Source organism: Rhyacophila brunnea, unplaced genomic scaffold (assembly GCF_057557595.1).
Source record: "Rhyacophila brunnea isolate RB1 unplaced genomic scaffold, BYU_Rbru_1.0 scaffold_19, whole genome shotgun sequence".
NCBI lineage: Eukaryota > Metazoa > Arthropoda > Insecta > Trichoptera > Rhyacophilidae > Rhyacophila > Rhyacophila brunnea.
In genome coordinates, this window is record NW_028232848.1 from 35,807,218 (window position 1) to 35,825,723 (window position 18,506).

At 34.7% G+C, this 18,506-nt stretch overlaps 1 protein-coding gene across 1 annotated transcript; it reads left to right on the forward strand.

Annotated features, from left to right (window-relative positions):
• The first annotated feature begins 775 nt into the window (after positions 1-775).
• Positions 776-17,548, forward strand: Scamp (secretory carrier membrane protein). Its single transcript, XM_085945996.1, has 7 exons — positions 776-1,007; positions 1,118-1,219; positions 6,885-7,028; positions 9,201-9,417; positions 11,855-12,113; positions 12,525-12,651; positions 15,676-17,548. The coding sequence occupies exons 1-7, from the start codon at positions 942-944 to the stop codon at positions 15,826-15,828; spliced, it is 1,068 nt and encodes a 355-aa protein (XP_085802122.1). The 5' UTR covers positions 776-941; the 3' UTR covers positions 15,829-17,548.
• Positions 17,549-18,506: the final 958 nt, after the last annotated feature.

The window sequence follows — 18,506 nt, forward strand, 5'->3', positions numbered from 1 at the left end:
AGTCTCCAACGGCAAGATAGTCTTAGTTGACAGGTTCTGTCATCTTCATGTGCCGTAGGTATGTCCTGTGGAATTAGAGCTTCCAGCAGTATGGATGCAGACTAAGGTGCCATCGGTTTCTATGTCTACATAGAAATAACACAAAATTATAGGATTATCGGAAGACATTACGAGAATCGTAACTTTTCACTTTTGACAGCTCGACTTTTTTATTCGTTCGTTGATCAGTAGCATAGTCTAATCGGACGATTTATTGTCGTCGGACTTTTGGCTCGCCAATGGAGCGCTGGCATCAAGGACTTCACAGTCAAATTCGAATAATGAAAGGAGTTTTACCTACACAATAAAACTCTCATTATTCATGTTGACTTTGAAGTCCAGGTAACTTCTACCTGGTTCCTTGAGCCATAACATAATGAAACAAAGGAACTTCCCAAATCTATGTATAAAAAATTGTTTGGGGACGCGGGTTTGGGTATTTTCATAAAAAGGAATGACCAACGACAAGAAATGGGATGAATTAGTAAAATAACTCCTCACGCAAAAAAGGAAGTGCAAACTCTATCTCAAGGACTTCAAAGTCAACATGAATAATAAGATATTTATTGGTAGGTAAAACTCCTTTCATTGTCATAAATGCCTACCTAGGTCTTTTGCAGGCGCTCATTGGCGAGCCAAAAATCCAAAGATGGTTTAATAATTATTAATGGCAATAAAATTAAACATAAAATGTACAAGTTGGCGGCACTGCAAATTGCCGTAGCCGTTTTCAGGTGGGTAGTTTTGGTATCACTGACTGTCAGTGTTGACGTGAACGATTTTATTTGAAATACTATCTATATCGTAATTACGGTGTTTGTTTGTAAAGCGCGCCGTAACCCATGTCTTTTAGTAGTTGTTTATATACCAGGCTATTTATTTTACGAAACGTCACTCACTAAATGTCCAAAATGCCAGGATTCGATGACAATCCGTTTGCCGAGCCTACCATAGACAACCCGTTCGCCGTAAGTTTTCATTCATGTATTATTCGATATTTTAAAATCATAATAATGCCACAAAACAATGATGTAGTCAAAATATGATGTTAGAAACAAATATGCTGTTCATTTTTCAGGATCCTGCCGTTCAACAGGTAACTAATAACAGCGGTGTCGCTCAGAGAGGCCTAGATGACTACAGTCCGTTCGGAAATCAAGATAACAGAAATGCCGCGGGGGTGATTATTATTTTCTTCTTTATCATTAATTTTAATTAAAGTGACTCATTTAAAGATATTAATAACTACTCTAAGAAGCGCGCACTTTATTATCAAACAAAATAATCTGTTGTTTATTATGCTTGCATCTAAATTTATTGATTTAACATTGTAAGCATGCGAGTATCTGTTCTCGAATTAATAATACAGCCGAGTCGCAATTTACCGGGATCGTGGTGTTTATCGGGCTGCGGATTAACCGTGATGAAAAATGAGAGGAAAAGCTATAGTAATACATTTAAATTTAAGTGTTTATTTTAACACAGTATGGACATTCTCCGACAGTTAAAATATTGTCAACATCACAGATAAATTCAGAATATTCTATCTGTATTGGGCTTGTTAGCAATTTAAGTACATCGTTTAATAGGGTTGGCAGAGGAAAGTGCGAGGGGCAAAATAGATTCTGAATCCCTAGTCCATAATATTATAGCTATGTTCAATATGGAACAAGGCCGACTATATTAAGGCCGGCGCATGAAGCTGCAAATTTCGGTAAAGATCGCAATGGCGAAGTGTGGAGATCCGACATAAATAGTAGGTACTAGAGGTGAGTTGGAAATACTGTCACCAGTTTGTGTACTCAAGTCTCGGATGAAACTATCCATACTCAGTATGTGTAGCCCAATAAAATAAATAAAAAAATCACTGTTATTCATTTTTATTAATAAGAATATTATAATATAACCAAACAGAAGGAACAACTCATAAATTTAAAATGTGTTTAAAATTTTATAATAAATGGAACATTTCGAAAAGCAGAGCAAAGTGTATTTTTAGCGATTCTATTGAAGCCGATATTTCAAATACTAATATGGAGTTGGTTTTAGTTTCAGTTGAGTATGAAACTTTTGTCGCATACGCACGCCAAACGCTCTATATAATATTCCAAATACTAGTAAGTATTTTGGAACAAGTTTGGATACTAAGTATTTTTGTATACTGGTAGTAAGTATACTTAGTCTTCAAAATCGACCAGTTTTCCCACCTCTACTAGGTACACGCTAAACTTTGTTAGTCATAATTTTTTTCTCTCATTGAACAAATAATACAAATCGCAAATGGTGTTGGTTAGTTTTTAAAATTTAATTAAAACCTGCCTAAGCTAAACCATAATATTGTTTAATTTGTATTTTTTATATTTTATTTTGCCATGAAATCATTTTTTGCTTGGTTTTTTTCTATACTAAGTTGATTTACCTGTACTTTTTATTCTAAATGTCATGTTGTGAACAATAGATAATAGATATAACATATTCTTCTATCTATAATGTCTGATTAATAATAATGGGATAATTCTATCATAGTTTTACCATCTTATCTATTATAGTTTGTTTTGGTCGGGTTTGATTGAATACCCTTTTACCACCACGACAATTTGATAAGTACTTACTGTCATAAAATACCACACTGTTTTATTCAGTTTTCTGGAATTTTATTAAAATATTAATATCTTTTTCAAAAATAACAATAATAATTCTTCTTAAAAACACCACCGATAGATACCATTTCCAGGATACTTCGGAAACATGAAATCGAAACAATATTCTCAACATCGACAAAGGTCCGAAATATGTGAAGTGCATACTTCAGTGAAACGGCAAATAATTTTCAACTATAGGTGCGACGAAATTTCGGACTCGCTGGCAAGAGCGAAAGTCGAGCTGTGAACACGTCAATTTGTTTTGTGATGGCGTCGGGGGAATTAATTCTTAAACCGTGTAAAGATGACTAAAAAACGTTACAAATTAATTGAAAAAGAAAACATGTCAATGAATATATTATTATTACTAATAGAACAATAAACACAACATTAAATGGACACATGTTGGATTTTTATGACAAATTATGTTATGTTCTGCACGTGTCGTTTGCACGATCGTTTTAGACCGTGCCCTAGCTGAAGTATAGCCTTAAGACCAGTAAAGGGCTCGCAGCCTTTGGACTCAGCAGGTGTATACCAGTTAAGCTGTCGCGGATGCCTGAAAAAGTATATAGGCCAAAATTCTAGAACGGTAAAGAAGCATGTGAGTGAACACTAGAGGGCATACCGACTTAAACACTACACGATGTCAGCAATTGCCGAGCACTCGATGGATACAGGACACAAATTTGACTTTGAAACAATGATATTGGGTCGGAATAAAGGATATTTTGCACGATTAGTAAAGGAGGCCATCGAAATCCATAGAAACCCTGAAAATATTAATAGGGATGATGGATTACGGTTAAAAACGTCATGGCTTCCCGCACAATCGACAAAACTCTAATATTCGAGCTGGTATCTCTGGTCGTAACAAGTGACACATTACTCTGAGCTACGTTTGCTCTTAGCTAATCGGTTTCCTTTTGACATTCTTAGAGCAACGTTTACATTCATATACCTACACTACATTTCATCATAAAACATATTATAGTATAATATACAGTGCCCATTTTTTGAATAATAAAATGCCTAATTAGTGTCAAATTTGGGATCACAGATTATCAATATAATTTTTTATCGTAAATTTTTCACTATAATAATGTCGACATAAATTTTGCTAATGGTTTTATAAATGCGTTTAAAAATTAATAAATCTAAAAAATCTTAACACCACTGCACATGGATGTACTGAAATATGACTATATTCTAAAACATTAGATCGAGAGGTTTAAAAGAATACTATTTTATGTAATAAAAATACTTTATGCAGTCATCAAATGTATAAGATAAATATAAAGGATAATAAGGCTTCAAAATTATATAAATAGATTATCTACAATGTTTAAGGAATGTTCAGAGTTATGCTCTGAAAATACCATTAATTCTCCATTTTGACCTACGTTGGGCATGTGGGCCCTTCAGTGTTTAGATTTTAATATCTTTTCTCTATTTACATTCTTGCGCTGAGGTAATTTAAATACCGTTATTATCAATGAAAATATTATTATCCATGTATTTGCATGACTTCGGTGGACTTCTGTATGTGTGCGATTATTATCTCAAGCAAGTACTTCAGTCTAATCAGAGTGTGCTCAATATCTCTTATTTGAAATTGATAATAATTCAAAACGTAAATAAAAGATATTCCGATCGTTGGGTCAATACCTCAATAAAAGATTTATGATGTAATAAATTACCTCAGAGAATTGGTTGAATTCAAATTCTTATCTGTCTATAACAGGGAACACAGAATTAATGGGAACTAAAATACCGAACGGGTGTGGAGTAACAGGCAACCGATCTCTAGTGTGGAAGAATATGGGATAAACTTAAACACGTGTCAAGAATACGTCATTCTAAGCTTGTCCTTCGTTCTGACATCTGTTCTCATTCAATACTGGTGTATTTGAAGGTTGCAACACATGCTATTTCACATCTATAATGTGTTTCATTTTCGTAGGACACTCACACATTCAAAATACTGCTTCAAAATGTAGTGTATTGGGGTATAGCGAATGTTCCCTCTAAGGTGTGCGCATGTGCACATGTTTTCATCCCCCGCACAGTCCTCACAAAAAATATCGTAAAAGAAAGCAAACAATTCAAGTAAACAATACAATTGCTTACACAGTTTACATATTACAATAATTATTATACTTATTAATTAGGTATAGAAAACTTATCCCCTAAAAATGACAAAAAGGAGTGGATGTGATCGTTCAAATGCGATCATTAAGAAGAAATCCTGCGATAAATTTAAATTGGAATGGCTCTCTGGAATCGCCAAAACAGAAAAAATGCCATTTTCAATGCATTCACAAAAAGTACGAATTGGTGATATTATATTTGTTTATTCGGAAACAGATGATTGTCAAAGGCATTATATGCTTCGCAGTAAACGTGCAAGAAGAATAATTCACGTCTGGAAAGAAGTGCATTGAATGGAGTGGAATGGTTGTATCTTTTAAAAAGGCATTTAAGTCAAAAAGTACACGGGGATGCTGTTACGAAATTGAAAAACTTTGAATTGAATTGAATTGAAAATTGAGATCGTTGAGCGCAAAAAATCTGGTTGCGATCTAGTCAAAGCAGTGTTAATCGATAATGTACTATTGGCTATAAAAATAAATGATTCTATGCGTTCTGTACAAGATATGCATAATCATGTATCTAAATACACAGATATTCCTGAAATCTGGCGAAGTAAAAATTATGCATTCGAATTTGTCGAATGCATCAATGCAAAAATCACTGAAATATAAAATACCTTAAAATATAAGTTTTAATGAAAAATTGTAAGTGTGTGTTTGTGGGGGGGGGCGTGTAAATTTACCGCACCGGGTACGCACGCCACTGCTCAGATGCGTTGATGATCCGCACACACAATAGAAAAATTAGAGGGAACGTTGGGTATAGCCTATCTGAATTCTATGTATTCTTTTCTGTGATCTATAACCATGGATAGGAAAAACTAACTCCACCAAGTCATGGAAGTTAGAATTTAAGCATGCCTGGACTTACCTTGAAACAGTTAATTCCCGCAAATAGTGGAAATCGATTTATTCTTCCATCCATAAGTATTGAAATTACAGCATATAAGAAATTAGGTAGTGACATTTATAATTTGTGCGAAATTAATAGTCCGATACTAAATTTTGTATAAAAACCACTATAGACGTACTGTTATAATGTATATGTTACATGGATGCAGATGTCTTAGCGGCGATCCTTGGAACTAGAAATTTCCCTTGCTCTCTTTCACATATGTATATATCACAGAACAGATTAATAAATAGAATTCCGATAGACTATTTTCCAATACACTACATTTTGACACAGGCTTTTGAATGTGTGAGTGCCTCCACAAAACAGTGATTTACTTAGTATTTCGAATAGGAATTTTAACTGTTTTAAGCTTAATTTTGATTAAATTTGTCATTGGCGGAATCAAATTCAGAATTTCTCAATCGATGAAGATGGGTTAGGTTTAGGTGTTAGTCACTTAAATCCGAATATTAGACTGTGTCAATTACATTTTTGATGATTTGTTCTAATTGATTTAGTCATTTTAGTAATAAGTGAGTGAAACTTCTCACAATCTGATCGCTTTCACCATCTGTGACCGGTTTTCCCTCCCTCCGAGTTATCTGGGTGACTGAACTGACACCACCCGTCAACCGATTCCCTTTCACCATTGGGTCAATCTTACCTTACTTGTGCGTCTCTCTTCGACAAATATACAACGTATGACATGACAACATTGATATACTACTGGTATAAATAAATGACGCCCGATTTTCAGCGACTCGGCCTTTGTTAAAACTTACTGAGTAAGCCCGGTCTAGCTTGCATCTCACTCTAACTAATAGTCAGCGCATGACGACTTGCTCTGTCTGTTTTGCGTTGCAGTCACCCTTAGGTTCACTATTCCAAGAACGCAAATTTAGTTTTACAGCCAGGGCAATACAGGTGAAATTCGGGAATCCATGTTAACGGTCTTAACGCATTATACCTACAAGGAAATATTATAAGACGATATTCGTTATATCTTTTGTGATACATTTTTAAAATGACACTTGTATGGGAACTGCTCATCTAGTAGTATATCAATGCATGACAAACAACTTGTATTGAGGCCACTATGTGGGCTTTTTTAAGTAAGAATAATCCATGTCTACTTTATTGTGTGTTGCATATTAGGATGGACAAGGACAGAACCAGCCGGCGATCATGCGTGCCGTCCCCCTCGCTCCGGCGCCTAACTACTCTCGCTCTGCGCAACAGGTTCCTGGCGCCAATGCAGGGTCACCGCCACCCCAAAATTACTCCACGGCAGATTTCCAGGTTACTATTAAATTTGTTAATAATCTTAGATTTACGAAAATCAATAATACTATTGAATGTTACGTAACTCAAATCGGTCTATTACAAAGATATTGAAACTGACGGATAAATTAGCTGCAGTTAGCGCATTGCAGATTAATCTGTAGCAGACTTCACACGTTGTGCAATACAACACGCTTGAGAAAATCACATCGATGTGTTGTGGTGTTACCAGAACAAAACATTCAACACAATTTGAGATTCACTCAATCAATTTCATGAATTATTAAATATACAGATGAAATTACCAAGATAAACTTGAACTTATCGTCAATGGATGGTGAACCATTATTGATTAGATAAACAATCACATAAAATTGCGAATAACACATAAGTAAACAATTGAAAAGCGGCAACATTAAATTCATTTTCTATGGCTACACTGAGATACAAACACCATGCAGTAGTGTTACAAACTTAGATTTTTTTATCTAATGAACCATTATTATTTAAATTATGTAGATGAGTATTTACAAAAATCACAAACAACAGTAAGTCATTATAACAAAACGTAAAATGAAACTACCAATTTAATTTTGTAATACAAACAGTTCATGTAATTCCCTCTTGTATTAGTTCAAGCACTTCGGTTTATTACATATTATCTAAGTACCTGTACCTGGAAATATTCAGTTTTTGGATTGAATTTCTGTAGAGAATTATTCACAAAAATGTAATCTATGTATTCTTCATTTGCAACCCATTTGATGTCGGATAAGGAGCTGAAGGTAAGGGAGTCAAATTACTCTGATTAATTTTTTTATTTAACTATTATTAGCACTCGCATGTAACGGGCGAATGGTTAGCAACCATTCTTCATAAAAACAAATCTGTTGATATGGCCACCACTTACGGCCCATATGCTCATTTATGAAAATAATTTTCAATGTGACCAGTTAGCAATAGGTGTTGCCAGTCTTCTTAGACAATTTCCGCTGAGTTGTTTATTGCTAAGCCGGCACGCATATCAGAACTCACCTCATGTGCCTGACAGCCATAAATCAAAACTTCCGAGACCGGCTGGCCAGTGTTGCATGACACAACCTCGCACATCTATCTAGCGACTGTCGCGCACGCGTAGCCTTTGAAATGTATTGATATTTCAATGCGGTGATCGGCGAGCCGGTATAGGAATGACCAATTCGTAGGTGTTTCTTTGTGAATTCGACCCTCCGACTCGGAGCCCGAGAAGGATGCAAAAGCCAGATGTTTTTTTCCGACGAAACAGTTGCATTCAATCAATCTGCGAAGCTCCATTTGGCAATGCGTGTTATGTTGTTTCGTTAAATAACGATGACGTCACATCGACGTATTCAACACGTTTTTAGGCGAGACGAGTTCTGATGTGCGAGCCGACTAAGGAGTTGGTCTACAATTAACGCCATACGCCTCGTACGGTGTGACGCTGTGCAAAGGTCAGTGTGTATTTGCTTTTTGGTGAGTGTACACAGTGCCTGAAGATGCAGAAATGCGAAAACCGGGTTGCAAAAACGACTCAAATGGAATAGTACAAAACTTAAATCCATTAGGATAAATAAATGTATATAAAAAATCCTTTATATTTACATAAACATAATTATCAATCTTTCGAAAGAATCATAATATATTGGTTTATTCGTATGATGTTTGTTATAAAAACAACTGTTTCTAAAACTTGCAAACCTTTGTGTTTCACTCGTGTATCGACATGATTAATTTTTTCTTTACCTCTGAAATAAAGTCATAACGTCGCTATCGGATTGGTTTGTCGAATATACGTTTTTGTCGAAATCGATCTTTTAATGCAGAATGATCTTTTGTATCTAAATGGACCAGAACCATTTATAAAAAATATATATCTATTTCTAAACACAAGAGATATTTTTTTTAAATTGTCGAATAAACCTTGTTTATCACTAATTATTTCGTGTTGTTTTTTGAATGTGTGTCAATTCGACAGATCAGCATGCAGAAATGGTTTAAAAAATACTATGTCAAATAAGTTATTTCTGTCGAATATCACAGTTAATTCCGGGATGCTTGAAGAATCTCTTAAGGTTCGAATTGTCGAATATCAATTTTGCGGTACACCGGCCTCTCTCTATTCATTATGAATTTTTCGTTAATTCATTATTATTATTAATTGTTGTACAGAGACGTCAGGAGGAGCTGGAGAGGAAAGCGGAAGCGTTGGCCCGCATGGAGGAACAGCTGCGACAAGCTGGCGGGGCAGCGGCTGCCGGACGGAGGAACAATTGGCCGCCACTGCCCTCCAACTGCCCCATGCAGCCCTGCTTCTATCAGGACATCAACGTTGATATACCCCTCGACTTTCAACGGGTCGTCCGGCACATGTACTACCTGTGGCTATGTGAGTAATGTGTGGTTTATTTCCAACTCCGTTTGAATAACATACATTGGCTGCATGTGTGCATTCTCCTATACGGAAATGACATAATAACCATACCAGTACACTTCAACAGTAATTTGACTGTTATAATAATGTTCAGTTAAATAATTTTAAAATAATTAACTGGCGATAATTTTGAGTGGACTGTAATTTAAGGAAGTTAGAATTTTGTGGAGAATAGTTGACGCAGGGATATAGTCCAGGCACTAACCTTTTGATGGTTGAACTGCTGGATTTCTGGAGCGCTTTAGCTCATCCCCGGGTCACTCACTCGCACATTTGGTTTGATTATTGTTATGTTTATCACCCTCGTGACGAATCACCCTGTACTTGTTTCTGTTAATTGTTACCACGTTTTTATTAGCTTGTATTTTCATTTTTTCTTGTCCAGTCCTAGCAACTAAATTATTAATATATACGTGCGTTACTATGGAAATCAATATGAATTGTCAAAATGACTTTTCAGTATTCTATATTTATTCAGTATTTCTATCAAGTACAAAAAAAAGTATTTATTAATACATAGAATTATCAAGTTTATATGATTCAACAGAAAATTTAAAAACATGGTATATAAAAAGTTTTTTTTATCTTGTAATTCTTTTATGATTGAGTTACGGTAGTGTAAATGTTAGCTTGTTGGCGGTCGAATTGTAACTGTGCCTGGGAGACATAAATGATTGGGAAGGGAAGGTGTATGATCAAAATGATTGGTGGGAGTTTTGTAACAATATTGGCCCAAACATTAACTATATTTTATTGGGTTGGTACAGTAGCATTAAAACACTGCGACTTGCAGTTCTAACATCTTTATTGTATGACTTCCGCTGTGAACTGACATGCCTTGATTGGTTCAGTCACTGTTTTTAGTTTTCACCACTAGATGTCTCCATAGTTATGCATTTGTACACTGTTGCTAGAACTACATTACGATCATATCACGTGAGCTCGCGCCACTGGAAAACAGTGTGCAATGTCGATGTTTCAGTCTCGTGGTAAATTTTATACCATAAGCGAATAGTGTCAGTTTGCAAAATCTGCCAAAATGTTTCTGAACCACATTAAAGGTCACCTCACACGTATCACATTACACCACACCACCAACCTGATACATGTTTTTTTTTTCTGCCAGTTTACAGTGTTTACAGTTTAGTAGTTTACAGTTTACAGATAAGTGGTTTGGAAGGTAGCTACAAATAACATGTACAGTATAACCCCTATTTTACGTTTTTTAAGGGACTGGAAAAAAAAACCTAATTGGAGGGAAAATGTAAAAGGGGGGGGTATTGAAAAAAAGAACATTAAAATTTTATGTTTCTAAAAAAATAACGTTTTATTAAAAAACAACATTCAATTAAAATTTTTATAAAAAAAATCATGTACACATGTATACTAGTTTGTTGCATTTTTGTTTTTTTGTTATGTAATTCTCTTTCTACTATATAAACATTTAAAAGTGTCATCTTGGATATCAGCAAAGTTTGTAAAGTAGGTTTTTAAACCCTCGGTGAACCTCATTGCTTCTTCTTTTGTTGGAATATCAACCTCGTCTTCATCAGACAGTTCTTCAGAAGCGCGCGTAACTCGCATATTTTTAATATTTCCGACGTAAATCGCGGGAAATAAAAACGTAAATGCGGGTATTAAATGTACTGAAATACATCGGGACCGAAAAAATTACACGCAATTGCCGGGAAAACGTGAATGTCAATTGTCTTGTCAATTTTTATTATGAAATGTTCTGATTATTATTGTATGTGCGGTCACGCGACGTGATCATAGTGTCTTCCTGGTATGTGACAAATCTATGTTATGGGTGACAGCTGCTATGCATATATGAATAAATTCATTAATAGGCAAGGAACGAGTAAGAGCGGGAGGGGGGGGCTTGATGAGACAACCTGATACAACAAGAGTGATGTAAACACTGTCGGCAATAGTGACCATAAACATTATACAAATTTACTCCATCAAGTATCTGTGAATCTATCATTTGCCAACAAAAATAATAGTAATAAAACTAACAGTTGTGCTTGTGGCTCACGCATTGTGTGGTAGAAACTGGCATGCATATGCATGGAGTTTCCAGTCTTTAGGTCACCGGGTTTGAATCCCACATCATTAAAATTTGCATGTTGCTTTTTTCTTCAATCTGTGTTTGATCCAGAGAAAGGTTAAGGAATGACTAACAACCATTCCTCAAGGTCTGTTAAAAAAGCGTCCATTCCATGCGCAAATCAGTAAATCACTAAGCCAAAAGCTAAAAATGTTTATTTTAGAATGATGTAACTAACACTCAACGAGTAAGGCGTGTGCCTATTCTCTATTTTCTTTTAAGTTATTGTCTTTTAAAAACATGATGACTTTTTTTAAAACTATATTCTGTTGGCCTTTTCAGTTCACGCCCTAGTGATGTTCATGAACATAATAGGCGGTTTTGCCCTAATGATCCACAAAGGTGACTTCACGACGTTCGGCTTGGCCTTGCTCTATTTCCTGCTGTTCACTCCGTTCAGCTTCATCTGCTGGTACCGGCCCGTCTACAAGGCCTTCCGCAGCGATTCATCCTTCAGCTTCATGGTCTACTTTTTCGTTTTCTTCTTCCAGTTCATTGTGACCGTCATTCAGTCCATTGGAATTAACGGAAGCGGAACATGGTATGTTAAAAAGACTTTATACATTTTTTTATACTAACATATGTGTGCAAATCAAAGGGATTAAACCGCTATTCTGTATTCTATCAATTGACTGCATATGCGGTCTTGGATGCTTTATTTGTAAATAAAATTAAAACTCAGTTGTAATTACTTCAGTTGTTTGTTCACATATTATTTGTGATTTTACGCCAACGCTCATTCTGTACATCGTGTGACAAAGACAGGCATATATTATGTTTTGCCTCATTTATTTGTAAGTTTTAGACGAGACTTGTGAATGCCTTTTTCAGTGCCGATTCTGATATAGAAATGATATCAAAATCATCGACGTACACCAGCAACTGCAAAGGTATGGTAATTATTCAAAAAACTTGATTTACTTTGCAATAACCGAGTAAATTTTATTTCTAGCGGTATCTTGTTGGCTGTCAGTACATTTGACGGAACAGGAAGCGGTGTGGCGGCGGGAATTTTGCTCCTGCTCATTGCCTTAGGGTTCATAGTAGCGGCCACCGCAGATATCCTTCTCATAGCCAAGGTAACTTCCTCCGTTTTGTATTTTACATCCATTATTCCTAATGGTATTTCAGTCATCATTTTCAGATCAAATGACATTTCCAGTCCTATGACCTATCCAAAATAGGTTATAAATGACAACTGCTGCATTCTTGTCTCTGATAAGTAACGACTTCCAGGATTGTAAATCATTTTAAACAACCTCAAAACAGAAATCCATTAGAAAAAAAATATTTGCACTAAGTGGGACTTGTACCCACAACCATTGCGTTCGTGCAGTGCAGCTTTAGAGGTGTATGCGTAGAACAGCAAACTACATTCAAGCTATTTAATGCAAAGTTGCATGCATAAACCTAAATACAGTCCATTGAATAGTGACATCACGTCTCTGACGTAATACGCGTCATGCCGAGACTAATGTTACCAACTTTTAAATTTTGATTCCCCGATAAATAATTTTAAATATTGAAATTGTGAGTAGGTGTGAATATATAAATGTATATAAATAAATGAATAATTATCATGAACTTTAAATAATTTATTAGTTATAATATCATATTTATAACAATATAAATATTTATTTAGGAATCGAGTGGCCACACTTTTGTCTCGCAGCTAACTTCATTTCTGTTATGAGATGACGTGAATTATTGATTTTGCGAGAATTCCGTCCTATGTACAATACGGAAATGAAAAGGGATCTATATTATTATCATTTATACCAATCAGCCTATGACAGTCTTAGCAGTGTGTTTGAGATTTTCATCTTGTTTATTATAGTTTAGGTGATATTTTGAAACAATGCAGACTGCTTCCAATTGCATAATATATCTTAAATAAAGCAGTAACTAGTAGTCTCATATGTACTTATTTTATCGTAATGTTACGTAAATCCATGGGAAATACTGCGTTTTTTTATGGCGTCTTTAGTGAGTAATCGAAACACGGGAGCATTGTATCTAGACTATGGATTAAAATTCATGATATGTTTTTTAAACGGCACAATTACTGTTTAAAGTTCACAAATGCTCTACCGAATCTACAAAATTAATGGGCTCTCAATTATAATTATATGTATTACATTTATATTATACTAATGACGATTCTAACCAACAAAAAAACTTGTAATGAATTCATTTTAGCCGACTCTTTATGTATGTATATAATTATGCTCCTGTCATGTGTCAAACTGACAGTGTTTATTTCGTGAGCATTCCTGTACGCATGTCATGACGTATACATTTTTTATAGTTTTCTTATTCGCCTGATAAACCACTAACTGCGTTGAGTGCGGTTCGAGACTGTATGAATACGGCTGCTAACCTATAAGCTCTTGATGCAGTCATTAATCACGTAAGATTTACTGTCCTAACCTAACAATGTGTTTCTAAGATGTTATCAAATCTTTTGTAATTTGAATCGGTGTATTAACTTTTGTTGATAGACATCTTCAGGAGGATCTTTTCTAATTTTACTGTTAATTTATTTACACCGCTTATAATAGAACTAAACTCGGCTCTCGTGGTGCTTCTGGGTTCGATTCCCGGTCATGACAAACATTTGTGTTTTTCTCAAAGCCTGGGTGTTTGTGATTGTTCAAAATTACTAACAACCACCTTGTACGAAAAAGCAAGGACATGGTTATTATTAATTCTAAAAAAAAAATACACCAATTGAAAAAAAAATGTGATATGCTGTTTGCAGTGGCGAGTGGTGGACGTAAGCTGTTAAGATTTGACGATATATAGTGTACACTAAACTTTGTCAGTCATACATCTTATTTGTTTTCAAGGAACTAAAAATACAATTTGAAAATGGTGCTGGTTAGTTTTTAAAATTCAACTAAAGCTGGCTAAAACTTTCTTGGCTGTCAGATTGTCGTGACTTAAGAAAGGTTGGGAACCGGCAGTGACGAAGGGTGGAGGTAGGCTGTTAAGATCCGACATAAATACTTATTTGTTTTCATTGAACTAAGAATACATAATTGCAAGATAAAAAGAACTTTTTATATACAACATTTTTAAATTCTGTTGAACCATATAAACTTGACATGTCATATTGATTTCCATAGTAACGTATGTATATATTAATAATTTAGTAGCTAGGACTTTAGACCCCTAGCAACCAATAATGGTGTCGAAATAACTTTTCATACAAAACAAAATTAACTTAAAATGAATTCAATTCTACTTAAAGATGGCTAAAAGTATTAAAAAGGTGCATTGGCATCGTGTTCTGATATATTCCTAAAGTTTCAAATGTCTAGCTAGTCGGGAAGTTAGTTAAAAATCAATTGCAAGATTTGTACCGGACAAATAAGAATACGAGCTAAGAAAAACGTTGTAAAATTGCGGATGGTGTTAGTTAGTTTTTTAAATTCATGTTACCCTTACCTAAACCGAAATAAAACTAAAAAAATAAATAAAACATTCTTCTATCTTTAAAATATCTAAAATTATGTATGATAATGGCATAATTATAGATATTTCATTGATTGCCAAATATTTTTTGACTATTGGTTTATTTAGGGTTTAATTGAATTTAAAAACTAACGATTACCATAATATACAATTTGTATTCTTAATTTAATGAAAACAAATGAGTATGACTGACAAAGTTTAGTGTGCACTATTTATGTCAGATCTTAACAGCCTACTTCCACCCTTCACCACTGACTGTCTGTGAATCAAAATTAATACTTTAATTCAGGATTGCAAAAGTTGTGTCACCTATATTAACAGATTTTTATAACACCTTAGAAACATATTTTTAGGTTAGGATAGGAAATTTCGGTGTAATTAATTATTGCATTGATAACTTATTGGATAAAGCACATCACCCATATTACAATGGATCCGGGTTCAAGTCCCATTCAGAACATTTTTTTTCCAGGTTTTGTCCTAATATGTACATAATATGTTTCTGAGATTGTTTCAAATTGCATATATACATTCAATGAACAACGTTGCATTGAATAGAAAAATAAATGAATTGTACCCGATTTACAGAATGAAACTGATGAATAATGTTCGTTTGTGTTGATCAGGTTCACCGGATCTACCGCAGCACGGGTGCATCGTTTGCGAAAGCCCAGCAGGAATTCAGCTCGGAGATCATGGGCAACCAGCACATGCAGGCGGCCGCCGCTAACGCTGCCACCGCCGCGCTCAACTCGCAAATCAACGCCAGCCGATATTAATACTATCATCAATGTCTCACCGTCACTCCTCTGCATTCCCCCTACTGCTCTCACCTGTCTTGCCATCAAAACTGTCCACTTCATTTTAACAAACCACTTCAGTGTCTTCGTCCGAATACGAGGAAAGAGGCCCAACGGCTAAGGGAGCATACATAGTATATAGAATAGTGATGAAAATTGCATGTTAAAGACAGAGGTAAATGACAAGTAAATGGAAAGAATAAAAGTGCACACTTGGATATTGAACCACTATGTTATATATACAGTCTATAGCATACTGCCGTACTAAGCACAGAGGCCGTAACTGACGTATTTAGGTATTTTCATGTTTTTAGATATTTGGATTCTGCAGATTTTTTGTATAAGATCGGTGAATAAATCCAAGCCGTAACTGCTATAGTTACGGAGAAATCAAGGGTTTTAATAGCCGTATCTACGGAGTTTGAGAAATAAACTCGATAAATACTAAGCGATTTGGTTGTAACTCTCATTTACTAAGGCATATTAGCCGTATCTGACATATATATGGCTAATATCAATACATAATAATAATGATAATAATAAAATCAATCAAATTTTCAAGGTATGTAAACAAATCTTAAACCAAAATTAACTATTATAGGCAAATAAAATAAATAAAAAGTTCCCCAGTATTAGCAGGAAAAGTAAAATAATATGAAAGCTCAGATCTCCCACTTGCCTAAAATGCAGATACGGCCTCTGTGCTTAGTACGGCAGTATACACCATATACAGGAATGTTAAGTAGCACACGGCAATCATTTCCGGTTTATTTGGTAAATAATTAGTTAATCCAGAAACCTTCATTAAATATTATTTTTGTACAGAAGCTTCTGAATTTTTCCACATGGTGGCGCACTAGCAGTTTTCATTACACTTTTTAATGATATCGATTAGTATTACACAGCAAATAGCATGAAGTTATATTAAATTATGTTTTTGAGTGTAAAGGTTTATCCTGATTCTTTTGTTGTGATAATTTGGAAAAGGGCTGAGTGCCTTTGGTCTCTAGACAACTGTCATTTCCGACTCGCTATTGTCTATGCTCTAAACATGAGCATATACAATAACATGTCAGTTGTAGAGTTGGGCAAAACCTCTACAGATTATTGTTACGCCAATTCCGTCCACTGTGTATGCTCCCTTAGATGGTGTATTTATTCTGACATTTGACTATATATACCCATCTCCCGAGTTATACAGTAGGTATGCTCCAAGAAAATTCGTATTGCTTGAGACAGTCACTGTAAGTAAACCATCAATTCTTAGTGAAAAGGCATTGTATTGATTGAAATATAACACAATAGGTACATAATTTATGCATTCTGTTAAAAATGACAAGACATGTTGATTAGTGTATTCAAATTATCGGCTTTACCTTAAATGCATAACTATATTGCATATAAATCATAATTGGAGAGACAAGGAAACATTAATATGCAGGCAAAGTCACATACGAACAAGATTCATTAAGTCTCCTGATTTTTTTCAAAAACGGTTCATTCGTAGATGTATCGCACTTGCATTGATAATATAATACTTATTTAAATAAATATAACAGTAAAATCCTGTCAGTATGAACACGCTCATTTTGAAATTCACCGTAAATTGAAATTTTCGCAAACATTACTTTCATATAAGACTACGTTTTTAACGTGTATTTCGTGACATGAAAATATTCTATAAATCGAAATGAATGTTAAAATGATATATTGTGTTTTATTTTAATTATTAAATTGAGACATGTAATTTATACGAAATACATAATAAAGATACATTGGAAGACGTCAAAATATTAAAAAATAAACTGGTAAATTCTACTTATTCTACAAATTAATGAATTACTTCCAACGGTTTCAAACAGAATTGTTCCTATTTTGTTGTTTTTCTAAATCACTGCCGAACTGACCTGACCCGAACATGCTCATTGTCACGGGTCCACATTCATGGATGCCTGGATGGGGGGGGGGGGTGGGTGTATATATATTTTTACTTGCAACACTGAAGTGGTTGGTATTTAGATGCGTAATCGCATGAGGGTTATGCAGTTATTTATTTATTTAATTGGATGAAATAAGTCAAAGTGGTGTGAGCAGGAATATACACACTATGTATATTAATAATGCAAAGCAGTCAACGATGTATTTATTATTTTAAAAATATAATATTAAAAAAATGTGTTGTAATCTGGTTACGCAATGAAAAATAATATAAAATCAGCCGCCCTATATTTAAAAAGAAAATCAATGAATTATGATAAAATGAAATTCGATCGTCCAGTTCATTAGTCAGACAACTACAAAAAAATTAAATTTGAGTTAAATATCCAGTTTTGTGTAAAATTTTACACTCTACCTGGTTCAGTACTCAGCAAAGAGATATTAAATAAAAAGAGTGGCAAGAAATCGGCTTTCTCATACAACTGAATGAAGCAGGACAATAATAGCCGACAACTTATGAGAAATAGTGACGCGATAAAAAAATATCAGGGCGTCACGGAGGATTTACTTTGCTCGTCATAACGTACCCATATAATATAATGTTAACGTGGAAATTTTTCCGCAACTTGATTACCAGCCTGCCTCACCATACTTTTTCACCATACCAGCCTGCTTCACCATACTTTCATATAACCTGGCGCCCCTAGGTACTCGGATAT